General features: G+C 35.2%; 1 protein-coding gene across 9 annotated transcripts in view; it reads right to left on the bottom strand.

Moving 5' to 3' along the window:
- Positions 1-291: 291 nt before the first annotated feature.
- Positions 292-19061, bottom strand: part of LOC110456815 (kazrin-like) — a 94535-nt gene continuing 75765 nt past the window's right edge. For 8 of the 9 annotated variants that reach the window (XM_021507797.1, XM_021507795.1, XM_021507794.1 and 5 more), the window contains 10 exons: positions 17327-17487; positions 14046-14192; positions 12360-12516; positions 11317-11535; positions 10130-10433; positions 9000-9234; positions 8092-8193; positions 7081-7247; positions 4563-4689; positions 292-534 (listed from right to left, as the gene is read on the bottom strand). In XM_021507797.1, the coding sequence (XP_021363472.1) occupies positions 373-534; positions 4563-4689; positions 7081-7247; positions 8092-8193; positions 9000-9234; positions 10130-10433; positions 11317-11535; positions 12360-12516; positions 14046-14192; positions 17327-17487 (1781 nt within the window). In that variant the 3' untranslated portion in view covers positions 292-372. The remainder of the gene's footprint in view (positions 535-4562; positions 4690-7080; positions 7248-8091; positions 8194-8999; positions 9235-10129; positions 10434-11316; positions 11536-12359; positions 12517-14045; positions 14193-17326; positions 17488-19061) is intronic. The other variant, XM_021507803.1, reaches the window with a different exon arrangement.

Raw genomic sequence — 19061 nt, forward strand, 5'->3', positions numbered from 1 at the left:
AATTGAGCATGCTCTTGTAACATTGATGCAGCTAAGATTGCTCCACCCTTTCACCCCCGTGTAACTTAAGTAAACTCTACCATGCATTAATCTGGATGAGTCCATTATGGTCTACAATGGGAAAGGGACATCAGAAATGTCAAGTCCAAACCTGCAATACCCCAACACATTTACATGTGCTAATAAGCTCCAGTAAGAGTGGACCAATGAACAGATGATTCTCCACAGCCAAAATGTCAGTGATATGAAGATCCTTGTATGTCTTGATACAAAAAAGGTTTTTTTTAACACAAAAAAATTGCACTTTTCCACAGGGTTTGAGAACTAGGAATTATATATACTTGTAGTAGTCTACAAAATTATCCATAAATGCTAGGAGTTTGTTTTCACTTTCTCCACTTCGAATACTGATTGTAGTGAATTGTGCTGAAAGTTCATTGGGGCTGAGATTTTCCTTCTGGGTGTTGTCTCCTCGAAGGAGAAACTTTTCATGTCTTCTCGGACTTTCCTTCCGAAGGCCCTGCCAAGAGATCCCTGTGAATTAGAGATAAGATACAGAGGTCAATAAAGTTTTTGTTTCCGCAATCAACGATCAAGTATCATTTATAACGATGGGTATTTCATATGAAATATATCAATATTTCACAATTATAGCTTTTGTGTTGAGGAACATGTAATAATATAGCTTTATTGACCCGGAAAACAGTACCAGGCACAAAGTATGAGGTTAAAATACCTTTTTTTGTAAGGTTAATAAAACCACAAATTGACTTCAACAAAAGTCTACAATTGTTTTATTTGTCTTTGCTCTATCGTATTATTCAGACTGACATTCCATAGAAATAAGTAAAGCGACATAGACTAGGTATCAAAACATGCAGTCGCATCACTCTTATCTCCATTCTCAAACTTCCTTAGGCCTCAATCTAACTCCAAAACTGACTATACCATTTTCCTAATTGAACCAATCACTTATAAGGAGAATTAAAATGATGTCATTTATGTCATATTCATGAAAGGGAATCCTGCTAATGCCATGCAAGTCTTTTACACTAGTCAATCCACATTCCAACTTTAACCCTGTGTAACTTGAGTAGACTATACCATGCATTGATATGGATGAGTCCATTATGGTCTACAGTGTTGAAAGGATTAATATTCAAATGTATCCTGATTTTTTTGTTTTCTCGCATATTTCGTTACTGGTATATTTTACACATGAAATATTTCCCACTCTTTCATCTTCCTAACTTATTTCCAGTTGCCATCCTTGGTGGGGTCAACAACTAGACAGTCTAATTGGAGAGATTTTTGAAATTGGAAGGACAAATGCACAATACAACTGTCTTCTCTGTAAAGCAACACTGTTGAAGTTTCTGTTTCATGTCTTGGATATTTTGGGTAAAGAACTGATAAGACCTGCCAAGATTCCTGGAGTTGTCCCCCTTCTTTTGAATTGCAATGCAGGTATTTGAACTGTCTTTAAACAAAAACTTCTTATTAGAATGCTCAGTTAAACACAAATGATAATGAAACTGTATATAGACTATACTATGATAATCATTGGACAAATCTGATTGAAAAATCACAGAATTAAAAAGAAATAATTTTTGAAGACACATTAAAACAATTAATGTATTAATTGTACTTGGAAAAACATGTAAAAAAAACATAGTTATGTTGTATGAAATGGAAAATTAAATACATTGTATTAAGTCCCAAGATTTTGATCAAGATTTTTATAGGAACATCTTTTTTTTTTAATTCTGAAGAAAAACCTTTGTCCCAATATGTGTTATGGGTTGTACACACATATATTTGATGGTTTTCTAATGAGTACAGCTTGTGAAATTCTGCTGTTGACAATATGACGAACCCCTTATATTGAATATACATCATTCCAGTAATTTTGAAATACAGGGCCATGCATATACATATATATGTATAAGAGAACAGAATCATATCCCTTAGGCTATAACTAATACCCTTTAACTCCATAGGAAAAACTTTTAACAAGCACCTGGCATGCTGACATGTACAATGATTCTATACAGTGCTTTTTATGTACGGGGCATAACCCTGTAAAACATTTTGAAAGGAAAATGAATCACATTATTTAATTGTATTTCATACTTATAAAATCTAATCGAAATTTGAGTAGTACCACAGGAGAAATAGTCCCAACGAATGTGCATCTACAGAAAGACAAACAGACAGAAAGAAACCCCAATTCCAGTTCAAGATGGTATTTTCCTAAACATTGTTGTGGGTTGTATACCAGGTATATTTGTATCAATGACTACTCTTTAAACCATACATGTAAAAGTTTATCATTTGTTTTATTATTTCGTCATCCTACATGTGATTTGATGAAAGTTTAATAAAATCACCCGACCATGGTATTTTAATTACATGCATATTAAATAGCTACCACGAGTACATGTGTAGGTTATAGGTTATAGCATACACACAGAGACAGAACATGCAGACAAATTAGCCGTATTTTTCATACTAGACATATATATAGTTATTTTACTACAAATGCAAATTTTGTTTGGGAAAATAATTTGAAATTATCGTTCACGATGTTGAAACTAGATGTTCTTGTAAACAATGGCAGAAAACCCTGTACATTTTCGTTTGTCTTTGGATTAAGTTTAAATCAAATATATATTATGAAAAAAAATAACAAGAGGCCCATGGGCCTTAATGGTCACCTGAGTCTACAGTATTTATTTTTGTTGTTGAAATATGTACCAATTTGAGTAAAAAATAGTATAATGTTAACTTAACTTTGTCAGGACCATGAGCTGATCATTCCTAGACCAATTTTAAGTGAGATCGGCCTATTAGAACTTAGTAGCAAAATAGCGGCCATGGCAGCCAAATTGTATTTCTGATTGACCCGAAAAATAACAACACTTTGTCAGGACCATAAGGCGATCATTCCTACAAACTTTCAGTTCAATCGGCCCAGCAGAACTTGACTTTAAGTTTGAAATAGTTTTTCAAAATGGCGGCCGTGGCGGCCATATTGGATTTCTGATTGACCTGAAAAATAACAACACTTTGTCAGGACCATGAGGCGATCATTCCTACCAACTTTCAGTTCAATCGGCCCAGCAGAACTTGACTTTAAGTTGGAAATGTAAAATGTTAACGGACGACGGACGACGACGGACGAAAACAGATAGCAATAGGTCACTTGAACTAAAGCTCAGGTGACCTAAAAACACATGTAACGGCAAACCGTATATTCTGCTCCTGCATGTCAAGATGTTTCAGTAGACAGGCAATTAATTCATTGGATAGTGAGTTTTTATATTACATTAACAGAAATTGTTAATTGACCATGACCATTCAAATTATATCAACAGAAATTTGTGACTGACCATTAAGAATTCATATTGTCTCTACAGAGTAAATAGGTGACTGACCAATAAGAATTCATATTGTCTCTACAGAGTAAATAGATGACTGACCAATGAGAATTCATGATGCATATATTTGCTGGAAAGGATTTTTTATTAAAAAAAAATGATTTGATAGAAAAATTCTGGAATTTTGAAAAATCTCCCCCCAAGAAAATGGAGGGAATTATAACCTAAATATGATTATGCTATTAGATATAATGGACTACACACATAATAGGGAGATGCACTTTCCTAAGTTTTTAATCTTGAAAGATATGGATATATATATATATATAATATCTATATTTGAATGCACACTGCAATTACAATATAGATTTGGATATAATTCTATACCTGGAACCCTTAATAGTCAATGAGGTGTTTAGTTTTAACGGTGAGCGAAAGGTAACTTCTCATCTACATGCACGATTTAGAAACCCTAAAGCATCATGGGAAATTAAAAGTTAGCTACAAAATGAAAATTAAAGGCTGCTAAGCCATATGTTCTTGGTGTAAGCTTGACGATGAAAAATATTTCTTATACAGTTGAAGAGTCTGAAGAAACAGATTTTTTCGAACCTATTATATACAAAATTGATAAACACTCAAAAATTGTTCAAAAATGATGCAGATTCATTGAAAATCAGAATATAATTAACTGTATAATAAAATTTAATAACTACCTTTCATAAAACATTTTTCTGATATTTAGAAAATATGAAGAAATATTGCACAAGGTCTATCTTTTACTCAGATACTAAAAAAAAATCTTAAAAAAATAATTTTTGAAACATTTAAGTTCTTAGATTCTAAGTATCTTTAACAAGCAAATTAAAAACCTGACTTGTTGTGAACACAAGCTTCCACCATTGCAAATAAAAATCCTGCCTGAAGTATTATCAAAAGTGAACAAAGATACTATAGAAATATACCCAAAACAATTTTTTGTTATAATATTTCCCCCCTTCCCCCAACAAACTAGGTTTTTAGTAGGATCTTTTTTGAAAAATTATCTCCCCTGAACCATCTTGTATACACCTCACTGAAAATTATTGGTGACAGGGCCTGTCAGGCTGAAGATAAAAGCTGAGATACAATATAGATAAAGCCGTATATACATGTAGGTATATATACTACGCCTTCCCTTACCCGGAAGCTAAGCTTCGTTTTTGGCCCCGTAGTTTCCGTTACGGAAGAGCTCCTAAAGGACCTAGTAAGTGTGGAGTTCCGTGTCATGGTTTTGTTGTTGTTACCGTTTACAACATTAATGGAATTTCTGGAATAAATCAGGGTTGTGAAATTGTTAGTCAATATAGGTCAAGGTCACTCAAACATCAAACAACAGTTCATATTTAAACATGGTAGGACACAAATTATCAACAGAGTACACAAAAATAAACATCAAGGTCGGCAACCGTCAATATCATATTGTACATCACTTGTAAAGTTTCGTCTGATTAAATATTTCAATCAGTTTGTTTCATTAACTCATTCACCCCTGAAGACACATTTAAACTCTTCCAATTCATAGGCTGGAATAGTTCATTATGAAACTTCAGGGGTGAATGAGTTAATTAATAGTCTTCACACATCTAATTAAGGTAGAAAAAATGCAAATTCTTGGTTTGAGATAAAGGAGAGGCAAGGTGTTGAACTCATTCACCCCTGAAGGGTGGCATAGTGAACAACGCACTTGCCTTACACCAGGGAGCCAGGGTTCGATTCCCTGATCAGACATGAAAAGGTATCTCTAATTCCCAGTTCCTCCCACATTAAGACCCTCTCAAGCTCGCACGCCACCATCCGAGCAAACAAGAGTGATTATTTTAAGTTAACAGAACTTGTTTCATAATTGTTGTAAAATAAATAATGTTTGACAATTCTTTTGTTTGTGATAGATACAGATTTTCTTATCAAAGATTATAACACATGTGATGTACTATATGTATTCAACTGATATATCATGCACATGTTCATTCTTTAGTAATGGTGTTGTCATGGTTACAATTACAAACACACTCGGGCATGCTACCTTGACAATAAAATATCATAGTTGACTAAAACAATATTCCAGACATTAATATTCCGGTGTTAAAAGAGAGTGATCTCCCTTCAACAACCAACTTTCGTATCTTAATTATCAGTGATGTATATTTTCTATAAAATAGTAGTAAGTAAAACTATTCAGATTTTGTTATGATAGTTTTTAACAATGTCATGCATTTGGAATCCCTAGTAATAACATGATTATATCAAAATTACATTTTATTTTGGAAAATTTTATTTGAAAATTGGAAGATAGATATTTTTTTTTTTTTGAACATTCCCAGGTATGTTTTTTTGTTGTTGTACTTTATTGAGTAAGTGCCATCAAAGACTTTCAAATGATTATTTTATTACTTCATAAAAGTAGAAACACAATAATGAAATAACATATCACTATGCATACATGTATCATAGAAAATCATGTTCAAACCCATCCATTAAGGAATCCCGAGTTTGACTGAACAGAAACATGGACCCTGATATTTTAACTGCATAGCATGCTTAGTTCAGTGCTATTAATTTTGTAAGATTGTCCGATAAACTGTTTAAAAGTTATCATGCACTGATTAAGACCTTATATAACTTGAATGCTACGTAACAACTCCCTAGATGTCAGGGGAGATAATTACTGTTGGCAAATTTTGTAACCAACTTCTCAAAATAAATTTACCAAAAATTCTACTTATATTTAAATTAATTCTACTATGTATAAATTGTATCAAAGAGTTATCTGCTGTATGGCCAAAACAGACATGCAATGATTATATTAGCACCTACATACATTGTATTAATTTCTATGATATTCAAATATATTTAAATTGCTATTTTGGTACTATAATTTCTATGATATTCAAATATATTTAAATTGCTATTTTGGTACACAATTAAGTCAAAGAAATATCTTCGTATTAATATAAATATTGAACAAATGTACAACAGATATTTTTCTTGTATTTCCAAAAAATATTGCAACCCCAAATAACTGGTTTCCTCTAAAGTAAAATCTTTCGATGGCAAGCTGTCAGTAAAGTTTCAATTTTTAAAACAATTATATACCCAAGCTTTTAAAAAAAAAAAAAAAAGGAAAAACCACATTTATTTCTTTGATAAAGTTTTTCACCAAAAAAGTACTTGCAGATTATACACAAGTGCACAAAATACGCAAATCTTTTGGCAAAAGTTCTTTTTTACAAACTGCCATCAATTCATGTAAATGTACACTTGCATTATGAAACCAGTTGGAAAGTGAAAAAAAATAATTCTCTTAATCCTTTCACCCTGATGTACCTATATTAATCTCTTTCATGCATTGATCTGGATGAGTCCATTATGATATACAGTGGTGAAAGGGTTAATACATGTTCAATTGACTTTGAGACCAATACAATTTGAAACACTGAAAATGGCCTCTTAACACAGGTGCAGGTCTCTTCATAGAGGTCACCACATGATCAAGTATGACTGTAAATATGTACAGCAAGCTGTCACACTAATCTGATCGTCCCGACATTTTCTCTCTAAGCCCTGGATCATTACTGATGCTTGCTATAAAGGGATAAACAACTAAAACATCCATCATTGATTTAATCAACGAGTATTTGTCACTGTTTCGGTGGCCTACCTGGCAGGTTTGACTAGAGACTCGAGTTCCGTCTTGAGGTGTCGTCGGATGTATGACTTGGAAGGAGGTATACCCAGGGCTGTGGCCAGGGTATCCGACGTAAACTGAGGTTCTAGCACCATTAACGCCCCGTGTACGCCACTCTCCTTCAAATTTTGAGCATATTCCTATAAAATAGAAACAGTTAGAATGTGTAGATAGAAAAGTTCATACACATAAAATGTTCTTGATTTGCTTTTAAGGATTCTAATGCAGCTTTATCGTCATGGTTGGGTATACGTAGGCACAAGTCAAGCATACAGTAAGGTACGGAGGCTGCTGTACTGTAGTGTGCAATGTGACCAGTGGCTTGACATGTAGGCTATAGTGGCTGGGTGCACGTGGCTGCAGTTTAGAAGGTGGGTGTGAGAGAGTGGTTGGGATGATATCCGACATTGTGTATAAAATAGGGGAGGGATGATTTTAGGGTAGGGGATATGTGCTCTTGTGGGAGAGTTGCTGGGTGGTGTCTGAAGTATGAGTTGATATAGGGGATGGTGCAGGGTGATACATGGGTAGGGTGAGCAGATGTGTTTGAGAGTTTCTGGGTGGTGTCTGTGGTACGAGTTGATATAGGGGATGGTGCAGGGTGATACATGGGTAGGGTGAGCGAATGTGTTTGAGAGTTTCTGGTTGATGTCTGAGGTACGAGTTGAAATAGGACGTGGCATAGGGTGATATGTGGGTAGGGTGAGGGGATATATGTGTGGGGTAGGGTGTAAAGTGACATAGGGTCTAAATGATATGTGGGTAGGTTGAGGGATGTGTGGGGTAGGGAGTGATGTGACAAGGGTCTAGAATGATATGTGGGTAGGGTGAGGGGATGTGTGGGGTAGGGGGTAATGTGACATAGGGTCTAGAATGATATGTGGGTAGGGTGAGGGGTGTGAGGGGTAGAGGGTGATGTGACAAGGGTCTAGAATGATATGTGGGTAGGGTGATGGGTGTGAGGGGTATGAGACCTAATATTACCTCCAGGTCTATGCTCTGGACCCACTTGATGACTCTTTGGTTGTTCCAGACCAGAGGATCTGTGTCGGTGCTGTCACACTTCGACCGCCGATCTGTCAGCATCTACAACAATTGTTTGTGTGTCATTTATCTTCTTGGAAAAACGCCATGTCTCCATATTTCACACAAAACTTACTGTTAATGTTAAACTTTTAGCGGTAGTCATATTTTAGTGCTTTTCTTGGTTCAAATTATGATTGCCCCGATAGAAGTCCCCGTACATTGTTGTCTATTGTATATTTTGTGGATACGCCAAGTTAACAAAGTGTCAATCTGTTAAAATTCGATGAGATAAAAGTTGAGTGTGCTAAAGTAAGTACGCTTACTGTATTTAATCACTGTGTTATTGGGTGGTCAGGTGACATAGGAGATAGCACACTTGGCCTTTACCAACAAAACCAGGGTTAGACTTCCCAATTTAACATGAAACGGTTTAGTGTCAGCTGCTGGACCACATGGGTATCATCTCGTACTTTGGTTAACTCCCACATTAAATATCCGTTAGTGCTTTCCACATCAACAAGAGTGATTAATATAGAAGTCAATAAAAATTGGATCATAATTGTCATAATTTAAATTTAAATTTATTAAGTTGCTGAAATCTATCTTGTGACAAATAATTTTCTTACATGACAATGAAATATGCAAATATGTGGTTCAGAAATGTTCTTACTATTACCTATGTCAGTGCTTATATATCACACACTCTTTTATCTCGCAAACTAACTTTTCACAAAGACACCATTTCTCATTAAAAAAATAATTTACAGTAATTTTTTTTATGTAAAAACTGTAAAACATTTTTAACATACATGTATTTTAAATTAAATCACTCATGAAACTTGGCAATGGCAGTATTCAAAGCTCACCTCTTTGTCGAAATTGAGTCTGCGTAGTAATTCGACGCCGTGTTGAATGCTGGCCTGGTGGAATTTACGATGGACACCTAAGTATTTCTCCATCTCTTTCTTTGTGAGAATATTGAGCATGCGTCCATCGATGAGGTTGGTCTCTAATGATTGTATGTACTGAGGCAGACCCAGATCGGCCATCCAGCGATGTGCCACCCATGTGTGGTCAAGCAGGCAGGACTTGGGGAATGCTCTACAGAGGTAAGTATTTAGTTTTAGAAATGTGTTTTTCTGTATATGTAATTATTGTAATCCTATTTTTTATTGTTTTACATTGGAAATGGCAAAATACAATATAAGCGTATAATACACCAGGCAATCTTTCAAGGTTATATGCTGTACAGGGGTTATGTAATTTCTATACATGGATACAGATTGGGTCTACTATAGTAGGTATTGTAGTATAGTATATAGCTGCACTTTTATCTTTACATTAATACAAACAATGACAACTATTTACAATTTACTTTTCAAATGGCAAAATACAATATAGGCCTATGATATACCAGGTCATCTTTATAGGTTTTATGCTGTACCAGAGCTATGTAATTTCTATGCGTAGATACAGGGTAGGTCTACTACAGTAGGTATTGTAGTCTAGTATATAGCTGCACTTCTATCTTTACATTTATATTGAGACGACTATTTACAATTTACGTTTCAAATGGCAAAATACAATATAGGCCTATGATATACCAGGTCATCTTTATAGGTTATATGCTATACCAGAGCTATGTAATTTCTATGCACGTATACAGGGTGGGTCTACTATAGTAGGTACTGTAGTATAGTATATAGCTTCACTTCAATCTTTACAATAATACAGAGAAAACCACTTACTACCTTTTCTTGGAAGCAAGGGTGTACAATTCCACTGTATTGATACCCAATGCATGGAGCTAGATGTTATGTTACTAATGAAAGTACAGGTAAAGTAATTTTAGGAAAACTTAGCTAACCCTTTCATCACTATGGACCATAATGGACTCACCCAGATAAATGTATGGTAGAGTCTACTAAAGTTACCTAGGGGTGAAAGGGTTAATAAGAGCTCAAGTATCTGTTTGACACTTTTACAGTGGACTTACATGTCTGCTGGATTCCGCGCCTCTTCTATTGCTATCCGAATCTTCTTCCTGTGCATCGGGTTAGAAATTGCGAGTGCTGATCCAAGTTCCGAATCACTGAGCCCTAACAGGACCTTCCCACTTTTAATGTTAGCTGTGCACATTTTTCCATACATGGGCATGTTGAGAACGATCTCGAGCCAGGCCAACACCTGATTGGCTTTCCATAGAGTCATGTGACAACCTTTAGATTGCTCGACAATCTGCAGTTTTTCTTGATAGTTGTCCGGGTTTAATAAGGTCAATCTCGAGTTGGGTGGAATGTCTGCAAAAGACAAAAGCAAGAAAATAAACTATCAACCCATTCACCCCTAAAGTCACATTTGAACCTTACCAAATCAAAGACTGGGCAATTCCAGTTTAGATATGTAGAGGTGAATGAGTTCATTAACAAATTCAGGCAAATATTATGAAATATAAACACCACATGCTGAGGCTGATAATAAAAAATACAAAAACAATCTTGCTAGTGTTCCAACCTCTGAAAAATATATATATATATAAAAAAAAGTATTCATGATCAGGTACAAGATGAACAAGTACATTTTGTTTTACTAACTTGACAATAATTATATTTCTTTTGAAATAGTAAATAAAATTGGAGTTGTTTCCCTTTGACCATTCTCACATATGTGGTGTACAATCTCCAGCCCAACTTAATGGTGCTTTAGAATTATTTTTATTTTTGAATTGAATGCTTCAAACAAACTTCTTCAGATTTTGAAAATCGCTGTCAGGAAAGCCTTACATTATTTGAACTTCATTTGATCAGTGGTTGAGGCTTATTCCGATACACACAATAGAGAAAATACACCAATTATGATTATTATTCTAAAAACTATTGACCAAAAGAAATAACTAATGCTGGCAAAACATTGAGGCTGTAAATATCAAACTTTTGGCATGGTTCTTTAGAAAATAAACTACTCTATACGAGAAAATTTTCACCGCAGTTTCCCTTTCACCTTTTTTGCCCTCTGTTATGAATATCCCAATATTTTTAAACGGCGTAAGAATAGTAATCCAATGTGAAAAGTGAAACTAACACTGGGCGAAAACGAATCTTACCAACGTAGGGTGAATTAGTTTCCCGGTATAAGGACCAAGTTGAGCTAAAAAGTGTTCTAAAACCATCTTGATTGTCTTACCATCCAAGTCAGCGTCTGTAGGAAGAGCTATAGATCGTCGGACCCGACCCCTTGAAAATACTCGGGATATGGAATTGAGGCTGATCCGTTTCTTCTTTTTAGAGTCTACGGGACTCTCCGTTACGTCTTGACTAGAAGGGCTGAAATCAGAGCTATCCAGCAACGGTGTGAGGGAATTGCTTCTCTCCCTCGTCTTGTTGTTGGGTGTAACCGGCAGTACTGGAAGTTTTAAGTCAATACCATGTAAATAATTTTTAAAATAAGAAAAGTTGTACAGATGTCAGACCTTGTTATTGGGGCAACAATGTTCAGTAGAAATGGCCTGATCCTAAAGATAAAGGGCATGTCTCAGATAAACATGGATAGTGGATTCTATATATATATATTTATAAACTACTTTTGAATACATTTTGTTCAGAAGACTTATTTGTTTTTCATAATAAGCACTAGAGTAGCAGAGTACAGTAGAAATGGCCTGATCCTAAAGATAAAGGGCATGTCTCAGATAAACATGGATAGTGGATTCTATATATATATTTATAAACTACTTTTGAATACATTTTGTTCAGAAGACTGATTTTTTTTTCATAATGAGCACTAGAGTAGCAGAGTACAGTAGAAATGGCCTGATTCTAAAGATAAAGGGCATGTCTCAGATAAACATGGATATTGGATTCATTCTGCACAACACACCTACTTATATATATATTTATTAACTACATTAAAAAAAAAACACGCTACTGTATACTGCTACCTGGAATCATGAAAATATGGATATCAACACAGAAAGTCAATACATGGATAGAGCACAATTCCTGGCAATAAATACTGTGGGACACAAACATCAACTTGTACACCTACTGTTGACCCTTTCACCCCTATGTAACTTTAGTCGACTCTACCATGCATTGATCTGGATGAGTCTATTATGGTCTACAGTGGTGAAAGGGTTAACACATTCTTACATCCACTGGGGTTAAATATAAGCAAGCTTCAAATCATGGTACCTTTCTTAATTTTTGTTGGAATATTTATATACATACCTTCCATGCTACTGTTTTTGGAATTGAAATTTGCAGTGGGGGGTGGCGTTTCGTACGGGGGTAGTTCTTCACTGTTCGTCGTTGTACCTCCAACGCTGTTTGGCGAGTGGTTCATGCTGCTCCGATGCTTCTGACCAGACACTTGCTGCTCCTTCGCCTGAAGAATTCAAGTTCAACACAAAGGTTTTGTTTAAAACATAAATTTAAGATTGAACTCTTTGTCTGTTAAGATTTAATGTTAGATATGGGGAAAATGAGGTCAGCATGCAGTCATGTCATGCTCCATTTCAGAAATTGCTCAATACAAAATCACCCTATCCCTCAATGTAATAAATAAGTTGTAGTGTTATCATTATGATGTGCTAATTAATACCATTCACCCCTAAAGTCACATTTGAACCTTACCAAATCAAGGACTGGGCAAGTCCAGCATAGATGTGGAGGGGTGAATGAATTAAAGATCCATGTCCTACTGCAAACGAAACATTAGAAAATTCCACTGTGGTTATTTCCATAGAGTAACCTCCCATTCAAATTCAAAGAAGCTATCAAAATCAGGAAAACTCGTGAACAGAGATGAGGGGGGACACCAGCTGAGTCATCTGTATGACCCGTTCTGACATAACAGGGGAGGGGACTAGATCTACACCCTACCTGTAACCTATCTGATGCAATGTGTATAAGCTCCCTATTGATTGGGTAAACGTCTTGGGTCGAGTGACATGTAAAGTATACAACTTCGTCACATCGTAGATGAGATAAGTAATACAAATCACTCACTCAGTTATAGCTTGACAAAGGGACCAGCCAGTCTTGAAACACGTTGTCGCACGTTTAATACGTACATTGTTTGTTTTAAAAGTAAAACTTTGATCTTTTGATTTTTGATATAACTGTTTCTGGGCTAGGATACTACCACTGACCAGGTAGCTCAGTTATTTAGCACTACAGTATAATTATCACACGTCAAGGATTCAAATCCTGACAAATGGTCTCATTCACTCCAAACACTGTTATTGATTTTTGCTTTTTATTTCATCTATATAAATTTTTTCATAAAAGTTCTGTAGGCTATGAATTTACAATTTTCAGAAATTATTTATCAATGCTAAATTAATTTCAGAAAAGAAGTTTCTAAAGTATTAGTAACAATTTTAGTCGGTGGTTAACCCTTTCACCACTGTAGACCATAATGGACTCATCCAGATCAAAGGATGGTAGAGTCTACTAAAGTTGCATAGGGTTGAAAGGGTTAAGGGAGATCCTTAACTTGAAAGTTGTCATCTATGTAAAGAAGTAATGACTGCTCTAATAAATACCAAAGTCATTAATACTAGTAGTTATCATTCCCAGCTGAACGTTCAGCATTTAGAGTATTGGCGAAAACTAGTTAACCAGTTGTCAGTATAATGTGACCGGGCCGGAGTGCTACGCTTGGTGCCTTCGGCACGGTGTTTCAGTGAGTTAGCACTACAAAGTCGGCATCGGATCTGGCCATCACAAGGAGTCAAATACACCAACATACCCTGTCTCCAGCACACATACACACCTACACTACACACATGGAGGAACGTCCTTAAATGACTTGAGCCGGTAATATATAGGACGTTAAAAAGTAAAACCAAACCAAACATCAACAAATTGTGACGAAAAATGTCAGAATAATTAATTATATTATCTACTTACCTCGACCAAATCTACTTCCAACTTTTTTATTTGTGCATCTTTACTTTCGAGTTGTGACCGGAGTATGAAGGTGCGTTCCTGTCCGTCCCGGACTTGTTTCATCAAATCCCAGCGTTCATGTTCACAGTCCTCACGTTCTGTGGCAAGCTACAACACAACATTCAATTTTACTCTTTTAATCAACTACTAGCTGGTTTTGGGTATTTTTTTATTAAACAAACATCAGCTGATTTTAAGCAGAAGCAAGATAAATGGGAGTTGTTTTCATTCAAAGGGAAAAAAATGTAATTTTTTTGAATAGTTGTTTAATTTACATTTTCAAAACTGTCATGTTTTTAATAATACTTGATAAGAAATGGACTGACATGTTAGATTTGTAATAATATCTAACAATTTGGAAATGGTAAATGAAGCAATTCTTAAAAAAAAAATATTAGAAAAAAATACTGAGTAAAATTTGTAATAGATATTGTTGACACTATGCAATCTGATTTCAAATTCTTACAGCCGAGCTCTACTTTATATGAGACATTGATTTTGCCAATAATTCTTCAATCAATGATTTTTATCAGTATTTCCTGTTTGTACGATATCCAGAATTTCAGAAGACTTCCGGACTTGAGGGATAGAAAACTGTTTTAGGACACAAAATTTATATTGATTATTTCATCTTTCCTACATAACCTTTCCTGATCATTTAAATTATGAATATTTCGCATTAAAGATAAAATTAAAAAAAAAATCTTTTGCAGAAAGAACTGTTGATTTATGGAACAATCTGCCATATAATGTTGTGAATTCAAGCACAGTTAAACAATTTGAATTTAAATTAGATGAACACTGGCAAAACCAAGCACAGGAATAGTTTGATAGAAAAAAATGAAACCCAACTTTTTAAATGTGTTTTTTTCTTTTTATTTCTTATTTCAGCTGACAGTCAATTTGGATTATAAAATCCTAACTTTGTCAGAATAAAATCTGCGTATCTAAGCATAATTTTTCATAGATTACATAACACTGAAACTTTTCTGAGATCATCTAGGTGTTAAAAAATCTAAAACAATTCTCGACAAAAACTGCTAAGTACAACATACACACACTTAATTGTCTTAACTGTGAAGTTCAAAAAAGACAGAATGCCAATTTCTTTTTTTGTGAATGTAAGCCGCCTGGGAAGTTTGTGACAACATCAATCTTATAATAGCACCAGCATGTACCAAAAAAACCCCACTTTTAATGATGGATTGTTCAACTCCGTGATGTTTGGCAGTTATATAGACATCAGATTCCTCCAAAACAAATACATCTCCAATGAATGGCAAAATCAGAACACACTTCCAAACGTTTACAGTTGGACGTTATCTATACAATGAATCTGCTCTGAGATGGGTTCTCTACACGTTAGGCGCATCAATGAAAAATAAATCGTCACTGAATGGAAAAGTCAGAACACGCTTCCAAACATTTAGAGTTGGACGTTATCTATAAAACGAATCGGCTCCGAGATGGGTTGTTTACACGTTTAGGTTCCTTGACGGAAAGAAAAAAATCCACTGAATGGAAAAATCAGCGCGTACCTCCAAAACAATATTGAGTAGAATGTTGTCTTTACACAATTACTTCCGTACATAGATCACAGGTAATGGAAAAATGAGACACAGAAAAACACTTGGTCAACATCTAGGTTCTAACTTGAAAGGATATATAATAGGTTTTCATTGACAGTGAATGAGCGGGATATCACGTGTGAGGAAATAGTGTCCGATTAATTTGTTTTGATCCTTGTCTAGTATTATTAGGGTGTGGCCAGATCTGGAGTTAATAATCGTTTACTACACAGCTAACACAATCTGCAGTCCTTGAACTTTTTGTACATATTTCTACACAGCTGTGGTCCAAATGTATGATTATATATTATTCAAATCCATAATTTCATTACATTTGCTGTTGCATTGGTAACAAGAGGCCCATGGGCCTTAACGGTCACCTGAGTCTATAGTATTTATTTTTGTTGTTGAAATATGTACCAATTTGAGTAAAAAATAGTATAATGTTAACTTAACTTTGTCAGGACCATGAGCTGATCATTCCTAGACCAATTTTAAGTGAGATCGGCCTATTAGAACTTAGTAGCAAAATAGCGGCCATGGCAGCCAAATTGTATTTCTGATTGACCCGAAAAATAACAACACTTTGTCAGGACCATGATTCGATCATTCCTACAAAGTTTCAGTTCAATCGGCCAAGTAGATCTTTACTTTAAGTTTGAAATAGTTTACCAAAATGGCAGCTGTGGTGGCCATATTGGATTTCTGATCGACCTGAAAAATAACAACACTTTGTCAGGACCATGAGTCAATCATTCCTACAAAGTTTCAGTTCAATCGGCCTAGCAGAACTTGACTTTAAGTTTGAAATATGTTTTCAAAATGGTGGCCGTGGCGGCCATATTGGATTTATGATTGACCTGAAAAATAACAACACTTTGTCAGGACCATGAGTCGATCATTCCTACAAACTTTAAGTTCAATCGGTCCAGCAGAACTTGACTTTAAGTTTGAAATAGGTTTTCAAAATGGCGGCCGTGGTGGCCATATTGGATTTCTGATCGACCCAAAAAATAACAACACTTTGTCAGGACCATGAGGCGATCATTCCTACCAACTTTCAGTTCAATCGGTCCAGCAGAACTTGACTTTAAGTTTGAAATAGGTTTTCAAAATGGTGGCCGTGGCGGCCATATTGGATTTCTGATCGACCCGAAAAATAACAACACTTTGTCAGGACCATGAGGCGATCATTCCTACCAACTTTCAGTTCAATCGGCCCAGCAGAACTTGACTTTAAGTTTGAAATGTAAAATGTTAACGGACGACGGACGACGGACGACGACGGACGAAAACGGATAGCAATAGGTCACTTGAGCTAAAGCTCAGGTGACCTAAAAATAGGAGAAAAATCTGACATACAAATGAATTGTACCATATGTTTATTAAAAAAGCAACTGTAAAATCATAAATATTTTGTGGATAACAAAAATCCACGAAATTAAATCCCAACAAAAACACATACATTTGGTGTGATATAGATAGGGGAAAATCAGAAATCAGCGAAATTTAATGTCCTTGAAACAGGCTAGCATATGAAAACCACGAAATTTTAACCCCACGAAAATAAATGATTCTACAGTAATAATATTTTCTATTTATCACATTTCCAGAAATATATTACAGTAGATTGAAAGTTGCTTTCAGTAAATCTCTGATTTGCTATTTTTGTACCTGTTTGATGGTATCATCGCTCTCCCTCATACGCGTCTCATAGTTACGGATAAAGTCACGGAGCTCGGTTTCCTTATCCTCCAGCGTCGTGTATAACTGACGCATTTGATTCAGCAACTCAAGCTTTTCTGCCTTCAGACGCTTTCGGTCCCCCTTCATTGCTACAAAAGGAAATAAACAAACTTTTGTTTATCTGTTGTTTAACAACTGTACAACATGAAATGTGATAAAAGTTTAGACGATGAAAATTAAATGTACAATGAAACCTGTCTAATCTGACACCCTGTGGGACGCAGCATCTTGGTTAGATATACCTGTCTTATCCAACACCCTTTGTTATACAACATATCAGCAAGATTAGCCTGCCTCAGACATCTGTCTGATCTGATACATCGTGATAAACAACATATATTGATCATATCGGACAGCATGTCAAAATACACCGGTCTTTCTGAACATCTTCTATTATGGGATCAGACAGTTTGTCAGAAATCTCAGGGATCAGAATAGACAGGTTAATTTTATGGTGCTGTTTTTTGCTCTGATAGAGTAACAGAAAAATATGTGTTTAACTGATTTTCAGAAAAATATGTGTTTAACTGATTTTCATAACAAACAAAACCATGCAGGTATCCAAAATATTCTGTTTTCATTCTTGCCCAATATCAGTTTTGAAATAATCGCTAAAAATGAACAGGGTGCCTCAGTAGGTATACACAGTCATCACTACTGTTTGCAATCATGCATATAGGCTTACACATGCAAGTACACTCACTCCTCCAAGGAAATTGGTTTGATCATTCCTAGTGGTGGCAGAACACCAAGAAATACATCTTCAAAAATATAGTTTAATATAACCATTGCTGGTATTAATATTTCCTGTAGAATGATACATTGCATATTTTTTTTTCTGTCTGGAAGATTTTTCTGAAATTCTATTTAGTTGTATTTCAGTTGTATTTTAGCTGTATTTCAGTTGCCCAAACTTTGTTTATTACAGAATGCAGGAATTCATTGGCATATTCCTATGAAATTGTCAGATAATAAAAACATCATGAGATTTGTAAATCCTTAACAATTCTGGCATCTACATTGTTCAGATATCCAGAGGCCAAAACCTGGTATAAAAATATAATACAAGAACATCAAATGTTATTGAATTTTAGTCAAAAACTTTTTTTTTACAATATTTTCTTCATAGTTCACAGAATTTTCTCCATTCCTAAAACACACAGTGTCTGTCTGCATACAGAGGACTGTTTGGTGTTTTTATGTGTCTGCCCTCAATGTTCCAGGTTCGTACCAACAGTCATAATACTCTATGACCTTCGGTGACCTTGACATATCGTTTTCACACTTCACACATCTTTCAAGCCCTCATAAACAAACTTGATCTGTTGGGAAATATGTTATCTACATCACAACCCTGATGCATTCTAGCACCTGTCAGAAAGACCACTTCTTGTAAAATCGTAAGGTAGCCGACTCTATCGCATCAAAATACATAAATGGGATGTACATGCAATTTAAACAAATCAAAAAAAATCTCCCTTATTCTCTGTTTTGGATAAGAGTTGGCACTTGAACATCCTTTTTCCCCGTTATTACATGAAAATAAAAAAAAGGTTTCCAGTTTTTTCCTCCCCTGCCAATGAAGAATTTCTACAACTGAACAAAGACGTTTTTGTCATTTAGTATCATAACCTCGGTAATATAACAAGGCGTTAGACAGGAG

This window comes from Mizuhopecten yessoensis, unplaced genomic scaffold (genome assembly GCF_002113885.1).
Source record: "Mizuhopecten yessoensis strain PY_sf001 unplaced genomic scaffold, ASM211388v2 scaffold8853, whole genome shotgun sequence".
Classification (NCBI taxonomy): Eukaryota; Metazoa; Mollusca; class Bivalvia; order Pectinida; family Pectinidae; genus Mizuhopecten; species Mizuhopecten yessoensis.